The 24,278-nt window shown below is 44.4% G+C and overlaps 1 protein-coding gene across 1 annotated transcript in view; it reads left to right on the top strand.

Annotated features, from left to right (window-relative positions):
* RIMKLA (ribosomal modification protein rimK like family member A) overlaps positions 1–24,043 on the top strand; it is a 30,005-nt gene extending 5,962 nt beyond the window's left edge. The window contains exons 2-5 of the mRNA XM_046663404.1: positions 8,687–8,917; positions 12,122–12,208; positions 17,272–17,475; positions 19,559–24,043. Coding sequence (XP_046519360.1) covers positions 8,687–8,917; positions 12,122–12,208; positions 17,272–17,475; positions 19,559–20,049 — 1,013 coding nt within the window. The 3' untranslated portion in view covers positions 20,050–24,043. The remainder of the gene's footprint in view (positions 1–8,686; positions 8,918–12,121; positions 12,209–17,271; positions 17,476–19,558) is intronic.
* The last annotated feature ends 235 nt before the right edge of the window (positions 24,044–24,278 follow it).

Genomic DNA, 24,278 nt, shown 5'->3' with positions numbered 1-24,278 from the left:
AGTGACGTGACCCGCCTTATGTTCACAGGGTCATTGTGACTAGTGTTGAGAGTAGACTGATGGTAGCAAGGGCAGAGGCGGGGGATCAGTTAGGAGGTTATTGCTACAATTCAGGTGAGAGGTGATGATTGTTGGACTAGAATGATCTCAAGGGAGGAGGGGGAAAGTGATGGAATTTTGGATATATTTTGAAGACAAAGTTGTCAGGGTTTGCCTAGTGGATCAGAAGTTGGATGTGCAGGAAAGACTAGTCAAGGAGGAGCGACCCAAAGAATAAAGTTTGCCATTTACTCATATGGAGAAGATGTGAGAGGAGTTGGTGAGGATCAGGACTCAGTCTGATACGGCCATTAAACCTCCAGGTGGAAATGTCAAATAGGCCGTTTATCATATGGTTTGGGATTCAGGGGAAAGCCTTGAAGATATCAAATGTGGGAGCATCTCCATACACCTATCAAGGGAGCGACCATAGATTGGAGAGAGAAGACGTCCAAGGACTGAGCTCTGGGGCACTCCAGTGTTCAGTGGTCCGGGAGAAGAAGAGGAACCAGCAAAGAATCCGAAGTAAAAGAAATGAAGAAACCCAGGTGAGTGTGGTGTCCTGGAAGCCAAGTGGAGAAAGTATTTCAAGAAGACGTGATCAGCAACATGCCGGCAGCAGCTCTGCCTGCCCATGGGTCCTGTCCCCATGCCAGCGGCGGCAGCAGCAGCTCCCCATGCCAGCAGCATCTCTGACTGCCCGTGGGTCCTGTCCCCACGCAGCACCCTGACTGCCCATGGGTCCTGTCCCCATGCCGGCAGCAGCAGAAGTTCTGACTGCCCATGGGTCCTGTCCCCATGCTATTCTATTCTCTAAATAAAAGAGCACTACTGCCAGAAAAAAAAAAAGAAGACGTGATCAGACTGTGTCACATGTGGCTGGTACATCAAGTGAGATGAGGAATGAGAATTGACCATTGGGTTTAGCAATGTGGATTTAGCATTAGTGACCCAGTTTCAGTGAAGTGATGGAAGCGGTGAATATGCACGCTGTCTTAGGAGTTTTGTTATAAAGGGAAGGTGAAAGTGGGTTGATAGCTTGCTATGGACTGAATTATGTCCCCTCCAAATTCATCTGTTGAAGCCTTAATCCCAATGTTAGGGTGTTTGGAGACGGGGCTTTTGGAAAGTAACTAGGTTTAGATGAGGTCATGAGGGTGGGGGCTCCTGATGGGATCAGTGCCCTTAGAAGAAGAGATCCGAGAACTTGATCAGAAGAAGAGATCCGAGAACTCTGCCCTGTGAGGATACAGTAGGAAAGCAGCTGTCCGCAAGCCAGGAACAGAGTCCTCACCAGACTCCAGTCATGCACCCTGATATCAGACTTCCAGTATCCAGAACTCTGAGGAATAAATGTGTGTTGTTTAAGCTGCCCTGTCTATGGTATTTTGTTACAGCAGCCTGAGATGACTAAGACACTGCTCAAAGGGGAGACAGGTGTGAGAGGCTTTTCTTAAAGAAAGGAGACATAACGGCATGTTGTATGCTGGTGTGAACGATCCAACAGGGAGAGAAAAACTGATGATGGAGGGGAGAGAGGTGAATTGCTGTAGCAGCGCCTTCAGTGAGAGGCGTTGGGATCGATTGCATATCTCGAGGAGTTGGCCTAAGCTGGGAGCAAGGACACTTGAGCTGTTATAAGATAACCTATATCATGCAGGTGCAGGTGGGCGGGTGGATGTGATCCTGGGAGTTTATAGAGAAGTCCTTTGATTGCTTCAGTTTTTCTCATTGAAATAGGAAGAGAGAGAATGAGAAGGAGGGAGAAAGTAGTGAAGGTTTGAGGCAAGAAAAGAAAGTGTGGATAGTTGTCTAGGGTTTAGGGAGAGTGAGTGGAAGAGGGAGCTATAAGGCCTGTCAAGCAGCATTAAGGATGCTCTTGAGACCAATCAGCAGGTGTGTGTATTTTTTCTCCAGACATTTTCCATTGCACAGGAGGGCACATGAAGCAGGCAGAGAGTTGTATCGGTCTAACCAGTGTTGTGGTTTAGCCAAAAAAGAAACGAGTGCAAGGATTTGAGGGTATATGCTATGGTGCTTGACTATGGAACTTAAATAGGGTAAGAGGGGAAGTGAGGGGATGAAGAGGGTGAGAGACAGTGAAAAGATAGGGGATCCATACATGGTAGTTCCTGGTGGGGTCCAAGTGTGCCTGGAGTTGGGGTCTAGAGAGAGCAAGCTGGAAAGACAGGAGACAGTGGTTGGAGATTGGAATTAGGATGATCGCATAAAGTCTAGAATGTAACCAGGAGTGGTGGCTGAGGTGGGGTGGGGGACAAGATCCTTGGAGGAAAGGAGCTCAAGAAACTGAGGGGCCTGGGAATTGGAAGAATTCGCCATAGGAATATTGAAATCACCAATATCTCTGACAGCGTGGCAGAGTCAGTGAGTCAGGAGCTAAAGCTTCAAAGACAGAATGGGGGGTGACCGGGGTCTGTAGATGACTTGCACAAGTGGGGTGATGTGTAGTCTGATGAAAGTCAACCTGGTGTTTTAGGGGGGAGAGAAGGAGAATGGTCTGGAAGCCGCAATGAGGAGCAGGGAGCACATCTCTTCTACCTCTAGGCCCAGTAATCCAAGGTGTGAGGGAGGGAAAACAGTCACAGCTTGGGAGGGCTGGGGGAGCCATCTTGTTGCGAGAGCCGGGGTTCAGGTAGACTCAGAGAAAGAAGGGGAAGGCAATGCTCACTGAAAAGGTTGAGGATGGAGGACTTGCCGCCCATTGATTGAGCCCCCGACGGCACAGTGGAGATAGAAATGGGAAGGTGGGATTAGAAAAGGCATTGTCAGGGCCCTGTTGGGTTTAGAGTCCAGGGAAATGACGTGACCTTGACACTGGAGTCCTGGGTGACTGATAGGAAAGGGAGAAAGGACTTGATGAGATTTGTCTTCATGGTTGCAGGAAAGATCGTGTTGGTGAGGTAGGGCGGACGAGGGAGGAAAATTTCCAATTCTGGGACCCTTCCATTTTACAGATGAGGAAACTGAGACCCAGAGAGATTATTGTATCTTGCCAAGCTGTTAAATGACGGCAAGGAATTCAATCAAGTCTCTGAGTTGGAGGCCAGTACTCTGTCACTCTTCAGAGTTGCCTTTCATCTCATGAGGGCTCAACTCCTTGAAATGCCATGGCAAATATTTACGTTATTCCTGAGATATCCCTGAACTCAGTGCTTATAAGATACTGTGTCTTTCCCATCAGTTTGTTTCCAAGAGGTAGACATTATGCATTTATTAGTTTTACACATTTCTTCTGAACGCAGAGGCACTATTAGTCAACATCTCTCTTCTGAAATTCTCCTTGATTCTCCCTCAGATATAATCACCTCCCTGCTCCCTCTTCCTTTGCTGTCTCTGTGCCCTGTTGTATCTACCGGCTTGAGCACCTCTCTCCTTATGTTGTAATCAGTCACCTCCTCTGCCCACCTCCTGCCCAACCAGACTGATAACTCTTCTTAATACCCAGCCACTCTGCCCGAAGCATTTACAGCATTAATCACAGTTGGATGTTGTCCTTCTTCTTAAATTCCAGGCATATTGCTTGTTTCACTCACATCCTCACCCCCATGCCCAGCCCTAAGATGGTGCCTGTTCCTTAGCTGTCAGTGGCCCTCTTATGTCCCTTTTGCCCTTACCGTTTGATGGCACCAGGGCCCCCTTTGTAACCACCAGCCCCCGAATCTCTGTCTAAGGACTTCCTCTGGTCGCAGGAGCCCACTGCCCACACGTGCCTGGAAGCCAGAAGGGCCAAGGAATTAATATCCTGCTCCTGGAGCAGCCCTCGCACAAAGACTGAGTTGATGTATAAAAATGATAAATCGCCAGTTCTGTCGCCCCCTCGGGTGGAATAACTGAGGCGTGGGCACTAACACATTTCCTGGAGCTGCCCGGGGTGGTCGCTCACCCGCTTTTTGCCACATTCCCTTCTCTACTCCCCACCAGTGTTTCCTGAAGTTACTGCCCTCATACACCTCTTGCACTTAAGTTCTTGTCTCTGGAGGGTGCTTCCGGGGAAACCCAAATTAACACTGGGCTTGGCCAAAGTGGGTGCTAAATAAATATTTGCTGGATGAATGCATGAAACAGGAAACGTGTGTTGAGTGAATGAATGGATGTTAAAGTTGTGTCTGTCTTTCTTCCTAAGGAGACTTTAAGTTCCGGGTAGGCAGAGACCACCTGGTTCGTCGTTGTATTCCTGCTTAATAGTGTGTCTGACTCATCCCAACAGTTCAGTAAAGGTTGAATTGGATTAAATGACCTCAAAATAGCACTTGGTAGAAAGAGAAAGTGGCGACATAATGACTGTGGTTTTAATGAGGCGGAGGTGAGATTTCTTTGGGCATTGTAACAAAGCACTTTAAGAGGGAAGGAGGAGTGGCCACAGCATCTCCTCATTAAGAATAAAAGTAACTTCCTTATGAGGAAATGCTGGGGGTAGGGTGGAAACACCTGGGGAGTGACTGAGATAAGCCAGATCATATTTCAGATGACACATCTTCCTCATAACACACCAAGATAATATGAAGCGCTTAATGTGTCGTCTACCTACTTTATTTCTTTATGTTGTCGATTCCTTTCTGATAACTTTCAGAGCTCACTATAAGCCACTATTTCGTGATCCTGCTAAAATAATGGTTCCGAAGGCCGCCGTCAGTGAGGTCCTTGTTTGCTCTCACGCTGCAGTGTCCTGCTGCTTTCTTATTTCTGCCGCTTGCTTTGTACATGAGGGGGTTTTCTAGCATACTGGAAACCAGTTGAGTTTTGAAGCTTTCTCTTGCGAAGCCCAGGATATATGTGTGTGCACATAAATTAGTGCTGCGTGCGCACAGGTTGGGAGGCTGTGACCCATTCTTCGTCAGTTCTGTGTAAATGCAAAGACTTCTACAGTCAGATCTATTGCAGGTTTCATATTACTAGACACTTCTAACTTAAATGAGATAATATATGTGAAAGTTCTTAGCAAAGCTCCTAAAACACAGCAGATGCTCAATAAAAATGCCAGCCCAATTCAGATCTATGTCTGTACCTTTTCTTATCCATGCTTCTATTTCCCTCTTGGTTTGTATGATGAGAATGGTTTTTAATTTTTAGAGCTCTACTTTCCAGTAATGGTTTGCTTATTTCTAAAGCTGCTTCTCTGTATTATGTAGTAAATTTCTTTGCTATGCCATATACAACTGTGAAAGTCTAGTTTTGTAGGAGTTGAGTTAATTTAACTGGACATATAAGCTAGAAAAAAACAGGTTCAGTTCTTTGGGAAAAGTTATCCCATTATTCTATCTTGTTTTTAATACATTAAAGTATTTCAAAATATAAATAATGGAGAGTTCAAAAGGAAATGAGACACAATTACCCATGAAAGTAGATTATTCTTTTTAGAAGTAATAATATGGAGAAAATATTGTTGTGGTTTCAAAAAGTCGATTTAGACTAGGTTGGCTGTTGGTCATTGTGCTCACTAGTTTGGGGTCTGATCTTTTTCACTATCTTTTGGACCTGTTTTGGGACAGAGTGATCTTTTTAGTTAAAAAAAAAAAAGTTGTTCGAGGCTAAATATTAACTCTCAAGCCCAGTGTAGGAGTCTGGGAGACCCCAAATATGCCAGAAGCAACTTGGCTCCCTTCCCCCAGCCCTGCTCCCCAGGTCAAGTGATGCCGAGAGCAGTAGGACACTTAATTCCATGAAATCCCTTCTTACTCGAGGGTACCAGCCTCTCACTGTCAAGGGCTTTCCTTCCGCTCACTGGCAGCCAGGCGGAGCCCTGTCCTCCCTGATGTCCTGCATCAGCTCTTCGTTCCCTTGGCTTGAGGCCTGTAGATTGCAGTGGAGATGTTAAGGATCCTGGGAAAGATGACACATTAAGCTCCATCCTGTATTATCAGGTCCTTTCCTGAGAGGCGATATTAATGCTGAGAGGGAGAGAGATTACTAAGTGGTTAAAGGTCTCAGAATTCATTGACAGGTTTGCCAAGGGCCATCCTTAAACCCAAGCTGTTGTTCGCCATGGCTGTGTGAAACTGCCGAAGCCACAGTGAGTGGCAGCCTCATGCCTACTCCTTCTAGAAATGGTGATGTAGGTTAGGTTCAGATGGCACAGGGAGCGGGAATGAACAGGGGGCAAGTGAAGGTGCCCGTAGCAAGGATGCCGGAGCTGTGTCAATGGGCAGAGAAGTAACTGGTTGTGCAGATGTGTCCCTAACCGTGCCGTGTGCCTCTCTGCACGAGCTGGACGGCCGGCAGAGTCAGAGACCAGACCTGTCTAAGTGCTTGGGAGAGCCTTTTTGGCTACACTTTAACCCATTCCATTCTTCGTTTATTAAAGGCTTCAGTTGGAATGAGCCAGGCCCAAAGATTTACCTTTGGAGAAGAGAGATGAAGTCCTGGTAAGACTTCCTAGGTCTGTGTGAATCTGCTTGTTGAGGCTCAGCTGTCTCTGTCCACTTGTGGTTGGTACTTCCAGAGATGATTGAGTTCTTTTCTCTCATTTAGAAGTTTACCTGTTTGTCTGTGGTCTCGTGTTGGGATTGAAAAGCCAGACGTTTCTGCTGCTTGTCATTTCTCTAGGTCACTTTTCTGTTGCGAAGCCATTTTTCTCATCAGGTGATACAAATCTCCATAAATTGTCCTACCTTGCTTAGTAGAATGTCTGTGCAGTAATAATGCCAGTGCCTTACGTATGTATAGCATTTTATAGTTCAAAGCATTTTGCATATATTATCTCATTATGTAATGTCCTGGGCTGTTGCTTTTTCCCTGAATGTTCTGTATTTACTCACCATTTTCACCAACTTGAATACTTTTCTTTCTTTTTTCTCTTACCAATTTTGAGGGTACTGTACAAGGTTGGCTTTTTTCTCCCTTTTATATCATTTTTCACAGGGGCTGTCCGTGGAAAAGGAAAAAGCGTATATAAATGATACTGCCTTCTGATGGCAGAGTGAAGATAACCTGAATACTTTCTCTAAATCGCCCCTGAGAATTATGGTCCAGCTCCTTGGATTCACGCTGTCAGCAGAAGTACCAGAAACAATTTATCTTAATGATTGCACCTACCCCCTCTTTTTAAATTGATGAGACATCTCCCAGGGTGGGGAGAAACAGTGCAAGTTAGATCCGTTTGGTAGTTTTGTGGTTTTGGTTTTTTTGTTTGCTTGGCTTGTTTTATTTTGCTTTGCTTACAGTTTTTGTATTGATATTATTCATCCCCCAATGGGGAAATAGTAACTTCTTTAGCACCTTTTCTCTTCTGGGAATTATATGGTTGTGCAGTGTATCTCTTATGAAATAGCGCTTTAGGTTAAAGCCTATATGGTGGTTCTGAAACTGTGTTTAAAAGATTTTCTTTAGAGCATTTTAGAGACTCCTTTAAGGGTTGCAAAGGCAGACCAAGTAATTCCCTGAACCCACTTCTCATTGCCCTACCCATCCCATTTTCCGTTTCCATCATCCCATCCCCAGGTGCTGGGTGCACCTGAGATGCCTAGGTAACTACTTAAAGTGATACAACCATAGGATCTCAGGGTTGAAAGAGACCAAGCAGGTTGCGGTGAGCTTCTGACCCTTGCATTCCTTCTGGGTCAGCCTTGGGTGACCAGTGAGCCTCGGCTCATTCCACCCTAAGGCAGTGGAAAAGTTTCCTTTTCTTGAACCCAAATCTATCTCCCTGTAGCTTCTGTACAATTCAACAAACATCAAGTGCGTGTCATGCATCAGGCACTGTTCTTGGGGCTGGAGGAAAAAATAATGCTCATGGATAGTTCTGTCTCTTGGGATCATAGAAGATGAACCAAATAATTCTTCTGCGTGGAAGCCCTGCAGATACTTAAGACTGCACTCCTGGTCCTCTGAGCCTTCACTTCCAGCAAGTAGTCCCAGCTTACCCAGTGTCCTCTAGGTTCAGGTCCTTCTGCAGTAAGCAGCAGTTGTCTCTGGGTGCATTCTAGTTTTGTTTAATGTGGAATTAATTTTTCGTAGGTTGATTTTTTTAAAATGTTTTTGTTGTAAAGGTAATATGCAGTTGGAGACATTTTGGAATATACAGATAAGTGTAAAAAAGGAAATCACCTATAATTCCATTACCCACTATTAAAATATTGGTATATTTCCTTCCAGCCTTTTCTAACTTGTCTTTATAACCTTGTGTCTGGGTATTTTCACTTACCATTGACATTTTTTGCATTCATTATATTGAGGAAAATCATTTAAATGGTTACATAATATTCTAGAGAGACTTTTTAAGGTTAAGTCAGAAAAGAGTAGTAAGGATTCCTTAAGTGAGCAACACTGCTTTCGTTTCGTTACGTCTCCAGTCTCCTGAGCCACTACACTTTGAGTAATACTAGTGCCCAATGGGAGGAAGGTGCTGGACTATGTTATCCCCTGTGGATTCTGCTAACTGGGGTTATTCTCCATATGCTGCCTTTGTTTCTTTCTGTTCATTCTTGTGTGTTTCCTCATACTCACGCTCTACCCATTTGTTTGGAGTATAGGGTTGACTGTAGCTTCCTCGTTACAACAGGAGACCCAAGTGCCATTTTCAAGGCTGTCTTCCTGCTCGGTTCAGTCTTGAGGAGTCTGCTGGAGCCTGTTCTTCTTGTGAGACCCGACTACGGCGAGCATAGAGCTCACTTTTGTCCTCCGATTGCAGGCCTACAGCTGAACCAGAAGGCACTCACCACCTTCCCAGACGTGGTGCTCGTCCGGGTGCCCACACCCTCAGTGCAGTCGGACAGTGACATCACGGTCCTGCGACACCTGGAGAAATTGGGCTGCCGCCTAGTCAACCGCCCACAGAGCATTTTAAACTGCATCAACAAATTCTGGACATTCCAAGAGCTGGCTGGACATGGGGTGCCCATGCCAGACACTTTCTCCTATGGTGAGTCTTCTGGAAATAGGGTTGGAACTTAGCTTTCCAAACCACCTGCAGCTCTGTGTTTTCTCTTCCTGGAAGCCCTCTAGTATCTTTCGTTGGTTTTCAATGTGAGTCTGTTCATTTTAGGTGATTCAACATCTTGAGTCTTTATCGTGGTCATTCCCTCTGTCTGGAATGCCTTTGCATCTTTGTCTCTGTAATTCACTCATTAACTATGCATCTGGTGCACGCTATGTGTCAGCCACCACACTGGGCACTGGGCTCTAGCAGTAAGTGGAGAGTCCCACCCTCGGGCATTCCCAGTTCATCGGAGGCAGAGGACAGCAGGTACACAGGCAGTTTCAGTGCTGTGTAGTTAGTGCCACCGTAAGAGTTAGTGCAAGGTGGTACAGGAATAGATAGGAGAGCTCCTCATGTGGTTTAGAAGATATTGAGGAGGCTTCCTGAAGGAGAGAACATCTAAACTAAGCTGACAGTGTATCCAGCTAAAGCAAGGAATGCAGGAGAGTTGTCCAAGCAGAGTCATCTGCAGCAGAATATAGAAAGATCTAAACGCAAGAGAGAGCATGACCGATTGGTGGTATTGTGAATAGTTTGCAGGACGTAAGGGAGATAGAATTGAGATCTAAGGCTATAAAAACAAGAAGGAGCCATGTACAGCACAGGAAGGAGATTAGGCTTAATCCTGAGACTAACGGGGAGTTATTAGAAGTCTTTTAGCAAGGGGGTGCCCTCATCAGAGTTTGGAATATCACTTTGGCTACACTCTTGACAAGGAAGTGGACAGGGGCAAAATAGAGACAAGATATGTAGTGGTAGGCTTTTTAAATAATTCCAGTGACCAATGATGGTCTAAACTACATGGCCATGGTTGGAATGAAGATCAAGGAACAGATTCAGGATTTATGCAGGAGATAGAAATCATAGGACACGATTGATTGGATGCAAAGAGTGTGGAGAAGAATCAAGAGCGACTCTGGTTTCTGGTTTGGGCAACCAGATGTGAAAGCAAACACTCACGAGATGAGAAACAGATTGGTGGGTAGAGGGCGAGGAATGGCTGAGGAGACATGATTTCAGTTGGGGACATGTTCTGTTTGAGGTGTCTATAGTATATGCAAGTAAAAATACTCAGTAGGGGCAGATAAATGGATCTGGAGCTCCTGAGAGAGGTGTAGACTAAGAAAGTAGACTTGGAAACCTTCATTGTGTTAAGTGACGTCACAAGAATGGATGCGATTACTCAGGGAGAATATGTAGAATGAAGAGAGGTCTGAACTGTACACATAAAAGGGTTAAAATGGTAAATTTTATCACAATACAAAATAAAATTTAGTAAAAGAGGGTTCAAGGAGTCCTTTAGGGAATGGGGAAAGGAAGAGAAACCTATAGCAGAGAGAAAGTAGAAGCAACTAGAGAGGTGAAAAGAGAGAGAAGAGAGATCACAGCAGCCAATGGACAGAGCATTCCAAGAGGATGGTATCACTGGAAGTATTGTTGGACTCAAAGGACAAGTGCCATAAGCACTGAGGCGTGTGTTGGATTTGGCAATGAGGAGTTGAATGAAGACAGCTTCGGTTTAGTGATGGGGAGAGAAGCCAAATGGTCAGGGATGAGGAAATCGAAACCCTTTCGAGTAGGAGTAGTTCAATTATAGGAATACAAAGCTGTCGTTAAGGGATGATGCAGGGTCAAGGAATAGGGGTTTTGTTCGTTTAACATGGGAGAGAACTGAGCAGGTTTAAAATGCTGGTGGAATTAGGAACTGGGAGATTGCAGATACAGCAGAGAGGGGACCCTAAGTGGTGCAAGATCCCTGAGGAGGTGAGAGGGAGAGGGGTCCTAACTAAGCACAGGTGCAGGGATGGCCTTAGATAAGAAGAACACCTCTTTCCCTGTGTTATAAGGAAAGGAAAAAGAGATGGCTAGAGAGGAGTTAAATTTATCACTGATCTCAGGAAGTTGGGAGTTCTCTTATAAAATATCCTCTTGATAAAGACGCCCCTGGTTATCTACACTACCTCTTCATTTTTTTTAATTATTAGCACTTTTATGAACGACAGGTCTTATCAGTATTCCAGAGTGTTTTGCTTTGTAAAACTTGATGAACTACCATGACACCTGTGGTAGGCAGGATGGTGGTCCCCAAAGATGCAAATGTATAGGAAATCAAGGAAGTTTGTAAAGTGATTTAGAAATATTTTAATATGCATGATTCATATTTTTGAAATTAAGGCTTAAACAAGTGTAGCAGAGCCACTTCAGGCTTTCGAGTCATGCCTTAACTTCGGGTGAGACAAATGCCCAGGCTTGGTTTCTTTGGGTACTATTTTTCTATTGCTGTGTAACAAACTACTAAAATATACTAAAAACTTAGCTTAAACTAACACCGTTTATTATTTCATGGTTTCTATAGGTCGGAAGTCCAGCCACGGCATAGCTGGGTTCTTTGCTCAGGTCTCACGAGGCTGGATGGGACAGCAGGACTGTGATCTCATCTGAGATCTGGGGTCTTCCAAGCTCACTGGTTGGGGTTGGTTATTCAGTTCCTTGCAGTTCTAGGACTGAGGTCCCCACTTTCTTGCTGACTATCAACTGAGGGCCATTCTTAACTCCTGGCGGCTGCCTACTGTCCCTGCCACATGGCCTTCTCTGCAATGTGGCAAGTTGCTCTTTCAGGGCCAGCAGGAGAGTCTGTCTGATTCTTTACCTTCTTTTAAAGGGTTCTCCTCATTAGGTCAGGCTCACGAAGAATCACCTCCTTTTTGATCAACTCAAAGTCAACTGATTATTAAACCTAATTACAAGAATGATATTCTGTCATATTCACTGGTCCTCCCACACTCAAGAGGGGGTGTGTACACCAGCAGGTAGGAATCTTGGGGGCTTAGAATTCTGCCTACTTCAGCCATTATAAAAGAAAAAATAACCTACTGTGCCTATGGGGTTGTTATGAGGATTCCATGAATGGGAGCCTGTGATGCCTTTGCCTCATAGAAGTACTTGATGCATGTTGGTGTCCTTATCTCTCTGCTCCCACCTTTTATATTACAGGTGCACAATGTGTGTCTGCCCCATCGGATGGGTTCAAATGGTTTGAATAAGAGAGACACGAGGCCTTGAATTAATTCTCACGGTGGGGGCAGCACTGAGCTGACTGCTCCCTGACTGTCAGCCTCACTTTCACTGACTTTCTTTTCTTGGCAGGTGGGCATGAAGACTTTTCAAAAATGATCGATGAAGCTGAGCCCCTGGGCTACCCGGTTGTGGTGAAGAGCACGCGAGGACACCAGGGTCAGTGCCGCTCCTCCCGGGCTTCCCTTAGAGCCGGGGCTCTGCCAGGCACCACCCTCCTCAGGCCTGGAGAAACGGAGTTCCCCCTTGGGAAGCTTGCAGCATTGTCCCAACCTCTGTCCCCTCCTCCTGTCCCCACTGTCCTTGCATTCGTGAGGCCCTCTCATCCCTTCCCCGAACTATGGCAGCAGACTCCTGACTTGACTCTGCTTTCCCTAACTGCACTGCCAGTGCATCCTGTCTTCTTTTGGGGGAGTCATTTCTCTGAAGCATAGATCTATTCTTGTCACTGCCTTGCTGAAGAACCCTCCCAAGAGCCTCATTGCCTGTTAGACAAAGTCCATGGTCCCCACCTTGTCACTGCAGGCCCTGGACAGACAGCCGCAGCCTTCCTGTGCAGCCTTCTCTGGCCACATGGGCCCTCCACAGTCCATCCTAGACGTCTGCTTTTTCCCCAACTAGGCCGTGTGTTTCCCTCTCTTTCACCCTCTGCTCTCGTCCCTTTGCTGGGAAGGCCGTCTTCCTCTGCTGGACTTCTGCTCACCCTTTAAGGCCAGCTCCAGGTGTCATTTCTTTTCTCTCCACATCTCTGGCCTCCCTCCCTCTCTTCCAGACAAAATTACTTACTTTTCCCTTTGGGTTTCTATAGCACTTTGTCCACGCCCCTAGCATAGTCCTACACCTGGTGACAGTCACAGGTTTATGTGCCTTTTCCCTTTCTTGACTTTGAACTGCTTGGGGCGGGAACCAGGTCCTGTGCATCTCTGTCTCTGAGACCTATGATGTGCTCAGTACATAGTAGGACTCAGTAGCTGTGGAAGAGGACACTGCAGCAGGGTGTGAGCAGGTAACTCATGATGACACCCAGATGGCACACTCAAACGCTCAGGGCATCTGGCGTGAGAGGAAGTGCCCTAAAGAGACACGCAGTGAGCCATTCCTCTGATGTGGGGACTGTGCACAGAAGTGGACGGGACCTGACCACGGAGCTCCAGTGTGTAGAGAGTAGAGATAGTTGCGTGGCAGCGTGGGGACCGCTGTGGGAGGCATCTGGTTGAGCCTAAAGGAGGGAGAGGCCAGCCCTGCCACAGGGCAGGGAAGTGTCATTGGAAGGAAAGGAGGCTTGAGTTGGAGTGTGGCATTCGCACTGGAGGAAGAGAGTGAGCAAACTGCAGGGCAGATGTGAGCAAAGCAGCCTGGGAGGGTGGAGGGTCCTGTTGACGAGTGAGAGAAAGGAGTTTGGGCGGCAAGGGGGCCTCTAATACTACTCGGTTACGTTACAGTGCTAAAAGTCAGGGGCTGTCAACGAATATTCTTATCATGGTAAAATACACGTAACACAAAATTCAACTAATATTTATTGAGTGCCCACAGAGGGCCAGGCACCCTTCTAGGCTCTGGGGATACAGAAAGGATCAAAACAAAAATTCCTGCCATCAAGGAGCTCACCTTGTAGGAAGGTAAGACAGACAATAAACAGAAATTAAGTAGAATATGTAGTTTTTAAAAATGTTTCAAAGTTTGAATTCACATTAGAAGTTTACCATTTTAAAGCATATAATTTGGTGGATTTTAGTAGAGTGTTCACTATTGTGTGCAGTCATCATCATCATTATCTAATTTCAGAATATTTCCATCTTCCCAAAAGGTAGGAGTCCGTGCCAGTTGCTCCTTCTTTAGTCCCTGGCACTACTAATCTACCTTCTGTTTCTATGGATTTGCCTATTCTGGATATTTCTTATCAATGAAATCATATAATATGTGGCCTTTTGTGTCTGGCTTCTTTTACTTAGCATAATTTTTTTACATGATTTAACATAATGTTGTAGCTTGCCTCAGTACTTTATCCCTTTTTATGACTCAGTAATATTCCATTGTGTGGATATACCACATTTTCTTTATCTGTTCATCAGTTGATGGACATTTGGGTTGTTTCCACTTTGTGTCTGTTATAAATAGTGCTGCTGTGAACATTTGTGTATGAGTTTTTGTGTGGACATATGTTTTCATTTCTCTTGGGTATCTACCTAAGACTGGAATTGCTGGGTCATATAGTAATTCAGAGGAACTGCCAAACTGTTTTCCATAACGGTTATGCCATTTTACATTCCCACCAGCAGTGTACAAGGGTTCCAGTTTCTCCACAACCTCCCTAACCCTTGTTTTATTTAGTATTCATTCACTTATTTATTTACTATTTATTTGTTTTTATTTACAGCCATCCTAGTGGGTGTAATGTGGCATCTTATGGTTTTGTGGCTTTGATTTGTCTTTCCCTAATGACAAATGATGTTGACTATCTCTTCATGTGGTTCTTGGCCATTTTGTATATCTTCTATGGAGAAATGTCTATTCAAATCCTTTGCCCATTTTTCAATTGGATTATTTGTCTTTTTTATTGTTGAGTTTTTAAGAGTTCTTTATATATTGTGGCTGCTACATTCTTATCAGATATATAATTTGAACATGTTTTTTCCCCACTCTCTAGGTTGTCTTTTGACTTTCTTGATAGTGTCCTTTGCTGCACAAAGTTTTTGATTTTGATAAAGTCCAATTCATCTGTTTTTTCCCCGGTTGCTTCTGCTTTTGATGTCATTTTGTGCTCGCCTAATCCAAGGTCACCCCGATGTACACCTGTGTTTCCTTCTAAGAGTTTTATAGTTTTAGCCCTTACACTTAGGTCTTTGATCTATTTTGAGTTAATTTGTTTAGAGGGTGGGATATAGGAGTCCAACTTCATTCTTTTGCATGTGGATATCCAGTTTTCCCGGTATCATCTGTTGAAGAGATTGTTCTTTCCCCATTGAATGTTCTTAGAACTCTTGTCAAAAATCAATTGACTCGGGCCAGCCTGGTGGCATAGAGGTTACATTTGTGTCCTCTGCTTCAGCAGCCCAGGGTTTGTGGGTTCACATCCTGGATGTGGACCTATATACCACTCAGCAAGCCGTGCTGTGGCAGCATCCACATACAAAATAGAAGAAGATTGGCACAGATGTTAGCTCAGTGACAATCTTCCTCAAAAAGAGGAAGACTGGCAATAGATGGTAGCTCAGGGCCAATCTTCCTCACCCCCCCAAAAAAAAAATCGACCATAAATGAGAGGGTTTATTTCTGGGCTCTCAGTTCTATTCCATTGATCTACATATGCCATGCCACACTGTCTTGATTACTCTAACTTTGTGTTAGTTTTGAAATTGGGAAGTATGAGTCCTCGAACTCTGTCCTTCTTTTTCAAGTTTGTATCAGCTGCTTTGAGTGTCTTGCATTTCCATATAAATTTTAGGATTAACTCATCAATTTCTGTAAAAAAAGAAATTGGAATATTGGTAGGGATTGCATTGAATCTGTAGATCAATTTGAGGAGTATTGCCTTCTTAACAACAGTAAGTTATCCAGTCTCTGAACATGGGATGTCTTTCCATTTATTTAGATCTTCAATTTCTTAAAACAAAAATATCTTCTAGTTTTCAGTGTATAAATCTTGTATTTCTTTGGTTAAATTTATTCCTAAAATTTTTTATTCCTTTTGATGCTATTTTAAATGGAATTGTGTTAACTTCATTTTCAGATTATTCATCACTAGTGTAACATGTAGTATCTTAGGGAAAATAGATAGGAAATAAACAAAGTTACAGCAGTTAAGTTAGATTCTAGCATATGGAAATAAATCTAAAGAACGCAGCGGACTGGCACAGGTTGTACCTTTGAGAAAGTTACTAGTCTGGTGGACCCTTATTTTCCTCATCTGTAATACAGAAATAACTATCTTTGTCCTAATGGCTTCACAGGGTTAGTATGAAGTATAAATGAAATAATAAAAAAACAGAGTGTTCAGCACATAGTAGATGATTAATCCTAGTGTCCTTCTACCTCTTTTTTTTTTTTCTCCTTGCCTTAAAACTGTAGCTCCTTTATTAACCACAGACTAAGTAAGCCCCATATTAGAACCTCTGTGCCAGGAACCAGGGAATCCAGCCCCTATTCCCAGCCCCCATCTCTGCTGAAAATCCTCCCTCCTCTCTAGAGAACCGCCCGTGCCTATGACCACATCCCAGCCCTCTGATGCCAGGGCCAGATCTCCTTTGCCAAGTGTCCAATGATTGAGACCTGTTTTGGAGGTTACTTTTCAGTCTTATCTGCCACTAGCGGCTGATGCCCGTCACTCTTCATTAAGACTTCAGAAGAGTCCCACTCCATTTAAGGTGGTGGCATGCATCTTAGGAAAACCATCTTTTAGTTTCATATTTGCTAACAAGAATGCTCAGGTCAGATTTGCCGAGCAAACCTATCAGGAAGCCCTGCTCAGATCTGTTAGCTAATGTGCCAATGGAAAGCAGATGCCAAATAATCACAAAAGTATGGGTGATTCAAGCAGAAAATGAAGAATTTGGAGTCAAAAGAAAAAGGTTTCCCCAGAGATCAATAGAAGTATAGATCATTCATTTAGAATTAATAGGTATAACCAAATAATAAGTTTCTTAGGTTTACAGGGAGGAAGAGTGGCTGTCAGCGGCTCCCTCTTTGGACTCCCATAGTATTTGCACAGACCTCTCTTAGGGCCATATCATGCTGTGTTGTAATTATCTTTTTTGGATCTCTCTCCATCTAGACTTGGAATTCCTCTAACATATGTTCAATTAATTATATTCTGTAATATTGATTGACACTTGCTTTGTGCATTGAGCCCAGTGTGATGAGCCTAATGAACATCCTCGGGGTGATAAAAGATGCTAGCTAACTGTTTTTGGACCTGAATTGACTAGATCCTTAGGATTTTATCTTGACCCCCATCTCTGTATTTCTGGAATACATTATTATGTCATTTTGAAAAAAGAATGGTGGTGGAGGGAGAGGGACCTGAGTAAAATCAAGAGAAAATAAAGTTCAATGGCCATTTGATAAGAAGCAGGAGTCTGGTGCGAGAAATAGAAGTGGCCAACCTGAGGCAAGTTTGGAAAGAGTAGATGACTGTGTGGGACGGCCAGGGAGGTGGGACGGCTGGCACAGGATTCAGAGGCTTCTGTAACTACTTCTCTTGCTCTTTGTCTTTCTTCTTAAAGGAAAAGCTGTTTTTCTTGCAAGAGATAAACATCACATCTCAGACATCTGCCATCTCATCCGCCATGATGTGCCCTACCTGTTCCAGAAGTATGTGAAGGAGTCCCACGGAAAAGATATCCGGGTGGTGGTGGTAGGGGGCCAGGTGATAGGCTCTATGCTCCGCTGCTCCACGGATGGACGGATGCAGAGCAACTGCTCTCTTGGTAAGGTACAAAAGCTCAGAGTCAGTTCATTGGTCAAGGGAGGGCGCTAGGATTTTTCACTGGGATTTTGGGACCCAGTCAGTCAATGGATATCAGTCCCTCCTGTCCTGTCAGACTCTCCTCTAGGTGCCGAGATCACAGATAAGAGTTGGAAACAAGCAGCAAGCAGTCCAGGAGGGGGACAGATGGGCGTAACTGTTGTGACAGAGGTCAGGCCAGGCGTGTCAGGACACTGAGGTTAGAACCCTACCCTGTAGGTGTTAGGACCTAGCGGTCAGGTTTAAACCAGGGAGTGACGTGAGGATCAGTGTTTGAGAAAAACTGACATCTGTGTGGAGGATGAATTGAAGGCATAAGATGGGAGGCACAGAGGTGAATTTGGAAGCTGTTGCAACAGATTAGGCAAGAAATAACAAGGGTCTAAACTAAGGCAATGGCAGATAGAAGCATATTCTGCTTTTACATTATTAAAATTTTAATTATAAAAAAATTTAATTATAAAAAAATGATAAAAGTTGTGTTTTTCTTATATATATGATGTTATTAGAAAGCTGCCATTTATGGTCAAATGCACAACCTGTCCCATTAATCTATTGATAAAGCTTATGTTCTGATGTGGTGGAGACATTCCAGGAGGGATGTAAATTCTCGTCCCCATCACAGAAAGCTATTGTCAACCTCATTGAATGAATTTGTCTGTTGGGAACATGAAAAAAAATACCTGCAGTTATTATTTCCTAAGTTGCCAGATGAGTGTACCAAGTCTAGTGACTTTAATAAAGGGGCTGAGACACTGATCCAGTCCTTCCTTCAGTAATAGTGGTTGAGCAGTTGCCATGAGCGGACTCCATGGTAGATGTGGAGAGTGCAGCGATTGATGAAAGTGCTTGCCCTCGGGCAGCTTACAGTCCAGTAAAGGAGAACACGCGTAAAGGGATCATTGTGAGATACTGTGATAAACTGGTGTGATAGAGGCAAAGCCTCGATCAACCTGACACTGTACCAAGTACCTAACGTTCTCTCATTTAGTTTTCATGGCGATCACGTGTGGGGCCACAGTATTGAACCTAATGTGTTATCATCCTGTCTGTTTCAGTCACCGTTCTCTGACAAAGAATCACACAGTTTTGTAATTTATCCGTGTTACTTTTCTTGGTGAGCTGTTTGGGAGCCTCTTCCTTATACAGTGTAGTCGGTGGGGAAGGGACAGTGTTACAGTAAAGACATTAGTTATCAGACCTGAGAATACAAGTCAAGTCTTTCCAGGAGACTAAGAGAAGACTGTTAAATCTGAGGTCCTAGCTTTTTTATAAGTTAGGGCTATCAGACTCTCTCTGTGTGTTGGTGTAGGATTTTATCTCACAAGCCTCTCCATCTCTCTCTTTTTAAAAAATAATACCTTAATTTTGTTTTTTCTGATTATAAAAGGAATATATTCTCAGTGTAGAAAATTTGGAAAATAAAGCAAAATCAAATGAAAAAAGATATTTATCATTGATCCCACCACCTAGAGACAAGCAATGTTAACATTTTGGTGTGGTTCTTTCTGATTTCTTTTTCTGACAGTATCTTTTTGCATAGTTATGGTCCTACTGTACAGTCCTTAATCCTTCTAAGTATTTTCCCACGGGAACTCCAGCTCTCTATGAGCATTATTATTAACTGTTGTAAAATATGCTGTTTTCCTCCACTGTGAGATATTAACATGGAAATTTTTCATTTATTCATCAACAAATATTTATTGACTATCTACTACGTACCAGGCACAATGATTTTCCAGTATTTTAAATAACTCTGCCATCCACATCTTTCTGCATAAGCTTTTTTTCCATTACGTATTACTGTTTCCTTCTTGGCGGGATGACTGGGTTAGAGGATATAAGCATTTTTAAATCTCTAGATAAGAAATGGCCATGTTGTTTTCCCAGAGGGTGTCCTGATTTCCATCCAGACCTTTTGTGAGTAATGAAAATGCCCATCTTGTTGGCCTTCCTTAGCGTTCCCCCATCTCTTCCTTGCAGGGTAATTTGAATCGTTAGTCAGTGTCTGATGTCACTCTTCTATCACTGTGCTTTCCCCATAGGTGGTGTGGGTGTCATGTGCCCGCTGACAGAACAAGGCAAGCAGTTGGCTATTCAGGTGTCCAACATCCTGGGCATGGACTTCTGTGGCATTGATCTCCTCATCATGGACGATGGCTCTTTTGTGGTGTGTGAGGCAAACGCCAACGTCGGTTTCCTAGCCTTCGACCAGGCGTGCAACTTAGATGTGGGTGGGATCATTGCAGACTACACCATGTCCTTGCTGCCAAATAGGCAGACTGGGAAGATGGCCGTCCTCCCAGGACTGTCGAGTCCCAGGGAGAAGAAAGAGCCAGATGGCTGTGCTTCAGCTCAGGGAGTTGCAGAAAACGTCTACACCATCAACAGTGGGTCTACCTCTAGTGAGAGTGAGCCTGAACTGGCAGAGATCCGAGATTCCTCAGCAAGCACAACAGGGGCCCCGCCCCCCATGCTGCCCGAACCCGGCTACAACATTAACAACAGGATTGCTTCGGAATTAAAACTTAAGTGAATTCCTACTTTTTGGCAGCGTATAAACCAAATCCTATTGCTTCCTTAGTAGTTTTGAGTGAATAAAATCTGGACTAATGTGATTTCATTTGCACAGAAACTAGAAATCCCATCTGGGCACTCAGCATTCTTTATAACGATGATTTAAGCAAATGGCCTAGCTTTGTGGTTTTTACGAAGACTAATTTAAAAACACTCACCAAGAACAACATCCCGACTGATCAATTCGGGCCCATGTCTGCTGCGACCACTTGGATATTATGGCTGACTTAAGGCACTGACTGTGTGCTGGCTTCTGGCTTCTAGCAATAGAGCCCATTTTCTCAGAATGGCTCCTGGAAATACTACACTCAAAAGCAACCCCCTGATGGAGACGCATGCAGAAGAGGTGGAACGTGACTGTAGTTATGTGCTCTTCATTAAGTGTGTGCGTGTGATGCTTGGAGACGACTCAGTTCAAGCACTACAAGAGGGTCAGCCTCTGCTCCCCTGACAGTCACCATCTTGACCATGTTTCTCTGACACTCAGGATATGGTGTTTTAGGGAGCTTCCTCATTAGCATTTTCAATGAAGCACTTTGTAGAAAGCAAGAACAAATGTTCTTTGACTTCACTCGTTGGCAAATGTCCTGCTCTGTAACTGGGGCTTTCTACAAATTGCTTTGCCACTACGAATTTATGGACCCTGCTTCAACTAATGCCAGCCCCAGCAGCCTCTCGCACCTTTGCTGCCTTTGGCCTCAGCTGGAAATGCACTTCAATGAGCCAGTGGCCACACACTTTCTTTCTTAAGCGTGCACTAGAATCGAACACCATGGACTTTCTTTTCAGTGGACTTTGTTCAGATGTCATCCAGAAGCCAGTGGGTTTTTGTCATGGAAAGCTACTGGGAGATAATCATTTTCCCCCTCCTCTACTGGAACTTTGTGGAGTGCTTAGCTCTTGGAGGTTTTCTTGTATGAGATGGTGTCGTGGGCCTGTTAGGTAGAGCCATTGGAAACACACTCCAATACCCTTGACTTTCTAGTCTTATCCAGGTTCCAGAGACCTGTCCTTACCCACTTTTCCAAACCTGGGAGACTCAGGTATCAGGAATACTCATTGCACATTTTGGGGGAAGTTGGATAATACAGACATGACACCAAGTGCTTTTCATTTTAACTCTTCAAGCAGTAGAGGATGATCCTTCCTTTGGGAGACAACATGGAGATGGAATGTTCCATTTCTGCTTATATGAAGTATGACTGAAAATGAGCAAGACTACCTTTTGAACCAAACACACTAAACATATGCACTCAAGAGTTCCCACAATTGGAGTTATTTCCTTCGGAGACCATACTCTTGAGCTGTGATGTTGCATGTGCCAACAACACATAGAATTCCTCTTTGGAGTTATCTTTGAAGCCATGCAAGGAAAGAGGCCTCACAACCTTAAAGTCAGATCTTGTTTTCACACCACCCTTCCCCCATGGTAGTCCCAAGCTCCATCACTTATGTTATGTATCGGTCTTACCTTTTAATGCTCTTTGGCTGTTAAGAAATCATTCCTCAAAAAATAAATCTACCCTTAAAGGACAAAGACTTACCAACATTGAGGAAGGTTACAAGTGGACCATTGCCAAGGAGGGTTCTAGAAATGTTCTCAGTAAGGCCAGCTTCACTGGACTAAACAGACCATACATCTTCCCAAGGTGACTACTTCGAAGGCAACAACACCCATTTGGGTGTATAAATTCCTGTACTTATTCTGCTGTAAATGGAAAAGGTGTATAGAGTCAAACTATTACATTTTTTTCACAACACATTTAAGTAGAAATTGGCTTTTAAAATATTGTGGCTAAAATCAGATCTCACCAAGTAACAATTGTACAATGGAAAAATGTTCAGCACCATGTAATGGAGATGTCACGCTGTACAGATGTAGTTTAAATGCAGTCCAACATAGGGTGCATGCCACTGAAGTGTAACTCTAGTAATGTGTCTTGTACAGTGGAAAATGATAATACTTCACCTTTATATAGGTTAAGACATGTACCTTATCTTTACCACTCAGGGTGGGGTTAGAAGAAGGATAGTTCTAGGTCTCTTCTTGCTGGAATTGGCCAGATGCTTTCCGTGTAAACATGAACCACATGATGACCTTCTGGAAGCTGCATTCACTCCTCCCCACTGTTTAGTGTAAGCCCAGTCTCCCTACTTTATCTAAAAGGATGCCAGTGGGTCCCATCCTGAGCACAGCAGCTAGAGAGTGCTTCCAGATTTGTCAGAGGGGGCCCATTTTCCAGCTGCCAGTGACATCTGTGGTCATTGGCATCATTCCTTGGAACCGAGCCCTGTCCAGAAGCAGAGAAAGCTGGATCCCTGCCGCGTCAGAGCCCCTTTCCAGGATTTCCCATACTGGCTGTGGACCCTGTCAGCCTCAGATGGGAGGCCAGGCCACCCTTGTCACAGCTGCCCACAAGGCCTACTGGAAGCAACATGGGGCACAGAGCCAGGTCCTGGTTCTGGCTTTCCCCTTAAACAGCTGATGGAACCTGGTGCAATCAGGTGGACTCCGCGTCCATTTTTCCCTTCTTCAGCTAGGGCAGATGCCTGCTCTGTTTCCCTCTTGGGCCTGCTCTGAGAGTAAAGTGAGTGAATTACTGAGATTGTATCATGTGTGAGCTGATGGAAGAACACTTCTCACACCTGGTTTTGTAACAGCTTCTCATCACCCCTCCTCTGAGGGAGTTAAGAAAGAGGCCGTGAATTCTTGACATCAGCACACTAAACAGTGGCAGGGGCCCTGGAAAGGATGCAGCTTCTCACAGGCCTTACGACCTGAAAGGAGTAAGGCTCTTAGTGTATTCAAACAGCTTTCTGGATGTTAGCGTATAGAACCCAAAACTCTTGACTCATAGACCAACTAACAGTCTTCCTTATGTAACATAAATTGCAGTGTGTATACGGTCTCCCATTATCTGGTAATAGCATCTTGAAACTGGTCAAAACTTGAATGCCAATAGCTCAGTCACTCAGAATATATATGATTCTGCACTTGGGAAAGATGTCTTTATGCTATCTGTCTGATTGCTAACGGGTGTGTGGGTTGCCAGAATGTGGCTTTGGGGCTTTAGGATCTGATAAACAATATAAGTGGATGACAAGCTATTAGTATCATAATTGCAGGCTCACTGCTCCCAGCTAAGAGAGGATTCCACGGCTGTTGAGGACTGGGAGGGGAGGAAAAGGAAGGAGAAAGGTCTGGGATAGTTTTGCAACACTTCAGTTGAAGAAATAAGAAACCCGGATCATTTGGAATTCTAGTGGGAAGGAGGAAGAAATGGCTCTTCTGTGGGTTATTTTAATGAAAGAATCATGAATATGTATTGATTAGAAGTAAGGGTCTTTGAAACTATTCTGTGTAAAGATGATGAGATGCATGGATTCCCATCCACCTCGGCAGAAGTGAAAGAGACATCCCTCCTTTAAGTCCTGATGAATGCTGGTCTTGAGAACACTCTGAACGTAAATTGGGCGGAGATTAAAGCAGTCGCTAGGCGTTCCAGGATCACCCCAGTAACAGCTGACCCTCCCAGAAGTTAATGAACGAGAATGCCATGTGCAGGCAAGCCTAGGGCTCCAGCTGTCTGAGGTCGGTTTAAGGAACCATGTGGGAGAGCGACCCCCAAGTCAGAAAAACAGGGCGCTTCACTTAATTCTCTCCTTTGCACCTGGAAGTGAGGCTTCTGTTTGCTGTCAGTCTGTGCAGATGTTTTGGGAAGAGGAACTGACAACAGTCCTCTTTTGTCACCATCCCTGAGGGTCGTGTTCTTAGGTCTGGTGCTGCGGCCTGGTAGAAAACCTCATACTGTTTTTGATGGCCTCTGTGACTCAAGATCAGATCCTGGCTTTCAAATGTGTTTACCTGGGAGACCACCCATCTCAGGAATATATTGGGGTTTCTTTTGCTGAGGAAGATTCGCCCTGAGCTAACATCTGTGCCAGTCTTCCTCTATTTTGTATGTGGGTCACCGCCACAGCATGGCTGCTGATGAACGATGTAGGTCTGTGCCCAGGAACTGAACCCAGGCCGCCAAAGCGGAGTGCGCCAAACTTAACCACCAGGCCACAGGGCCAGCCCTGGGAATATATTATTTTAATCCTTTCTTAAAACTGTATTATGCTTCCATTCCAAGTCTGTGGCTAGACTCTGCAGCCCTCCTTCTAAAACTCACACAGCTAAGTACG

This window comes from Equus quagga, chromosome 5 (assembly GCF_021613505.1).
Source record: "Equus quagga isolate Etosha38 chromosome 5, UCLA_HA_Equagga_1.0, whole genome shotgun sequence".
NCBI classification, from domain to species: Eukaryota; Metazoa; Chordata; class Mammalia; order Perissodactyla; family Equidae; genus Equus; species Equus quagga.
The sequence above is the reverse complement of the archived record's forward strand: the minus strand, read 5'-3'. Positions and strand labels throughout refer to the sequence as shown.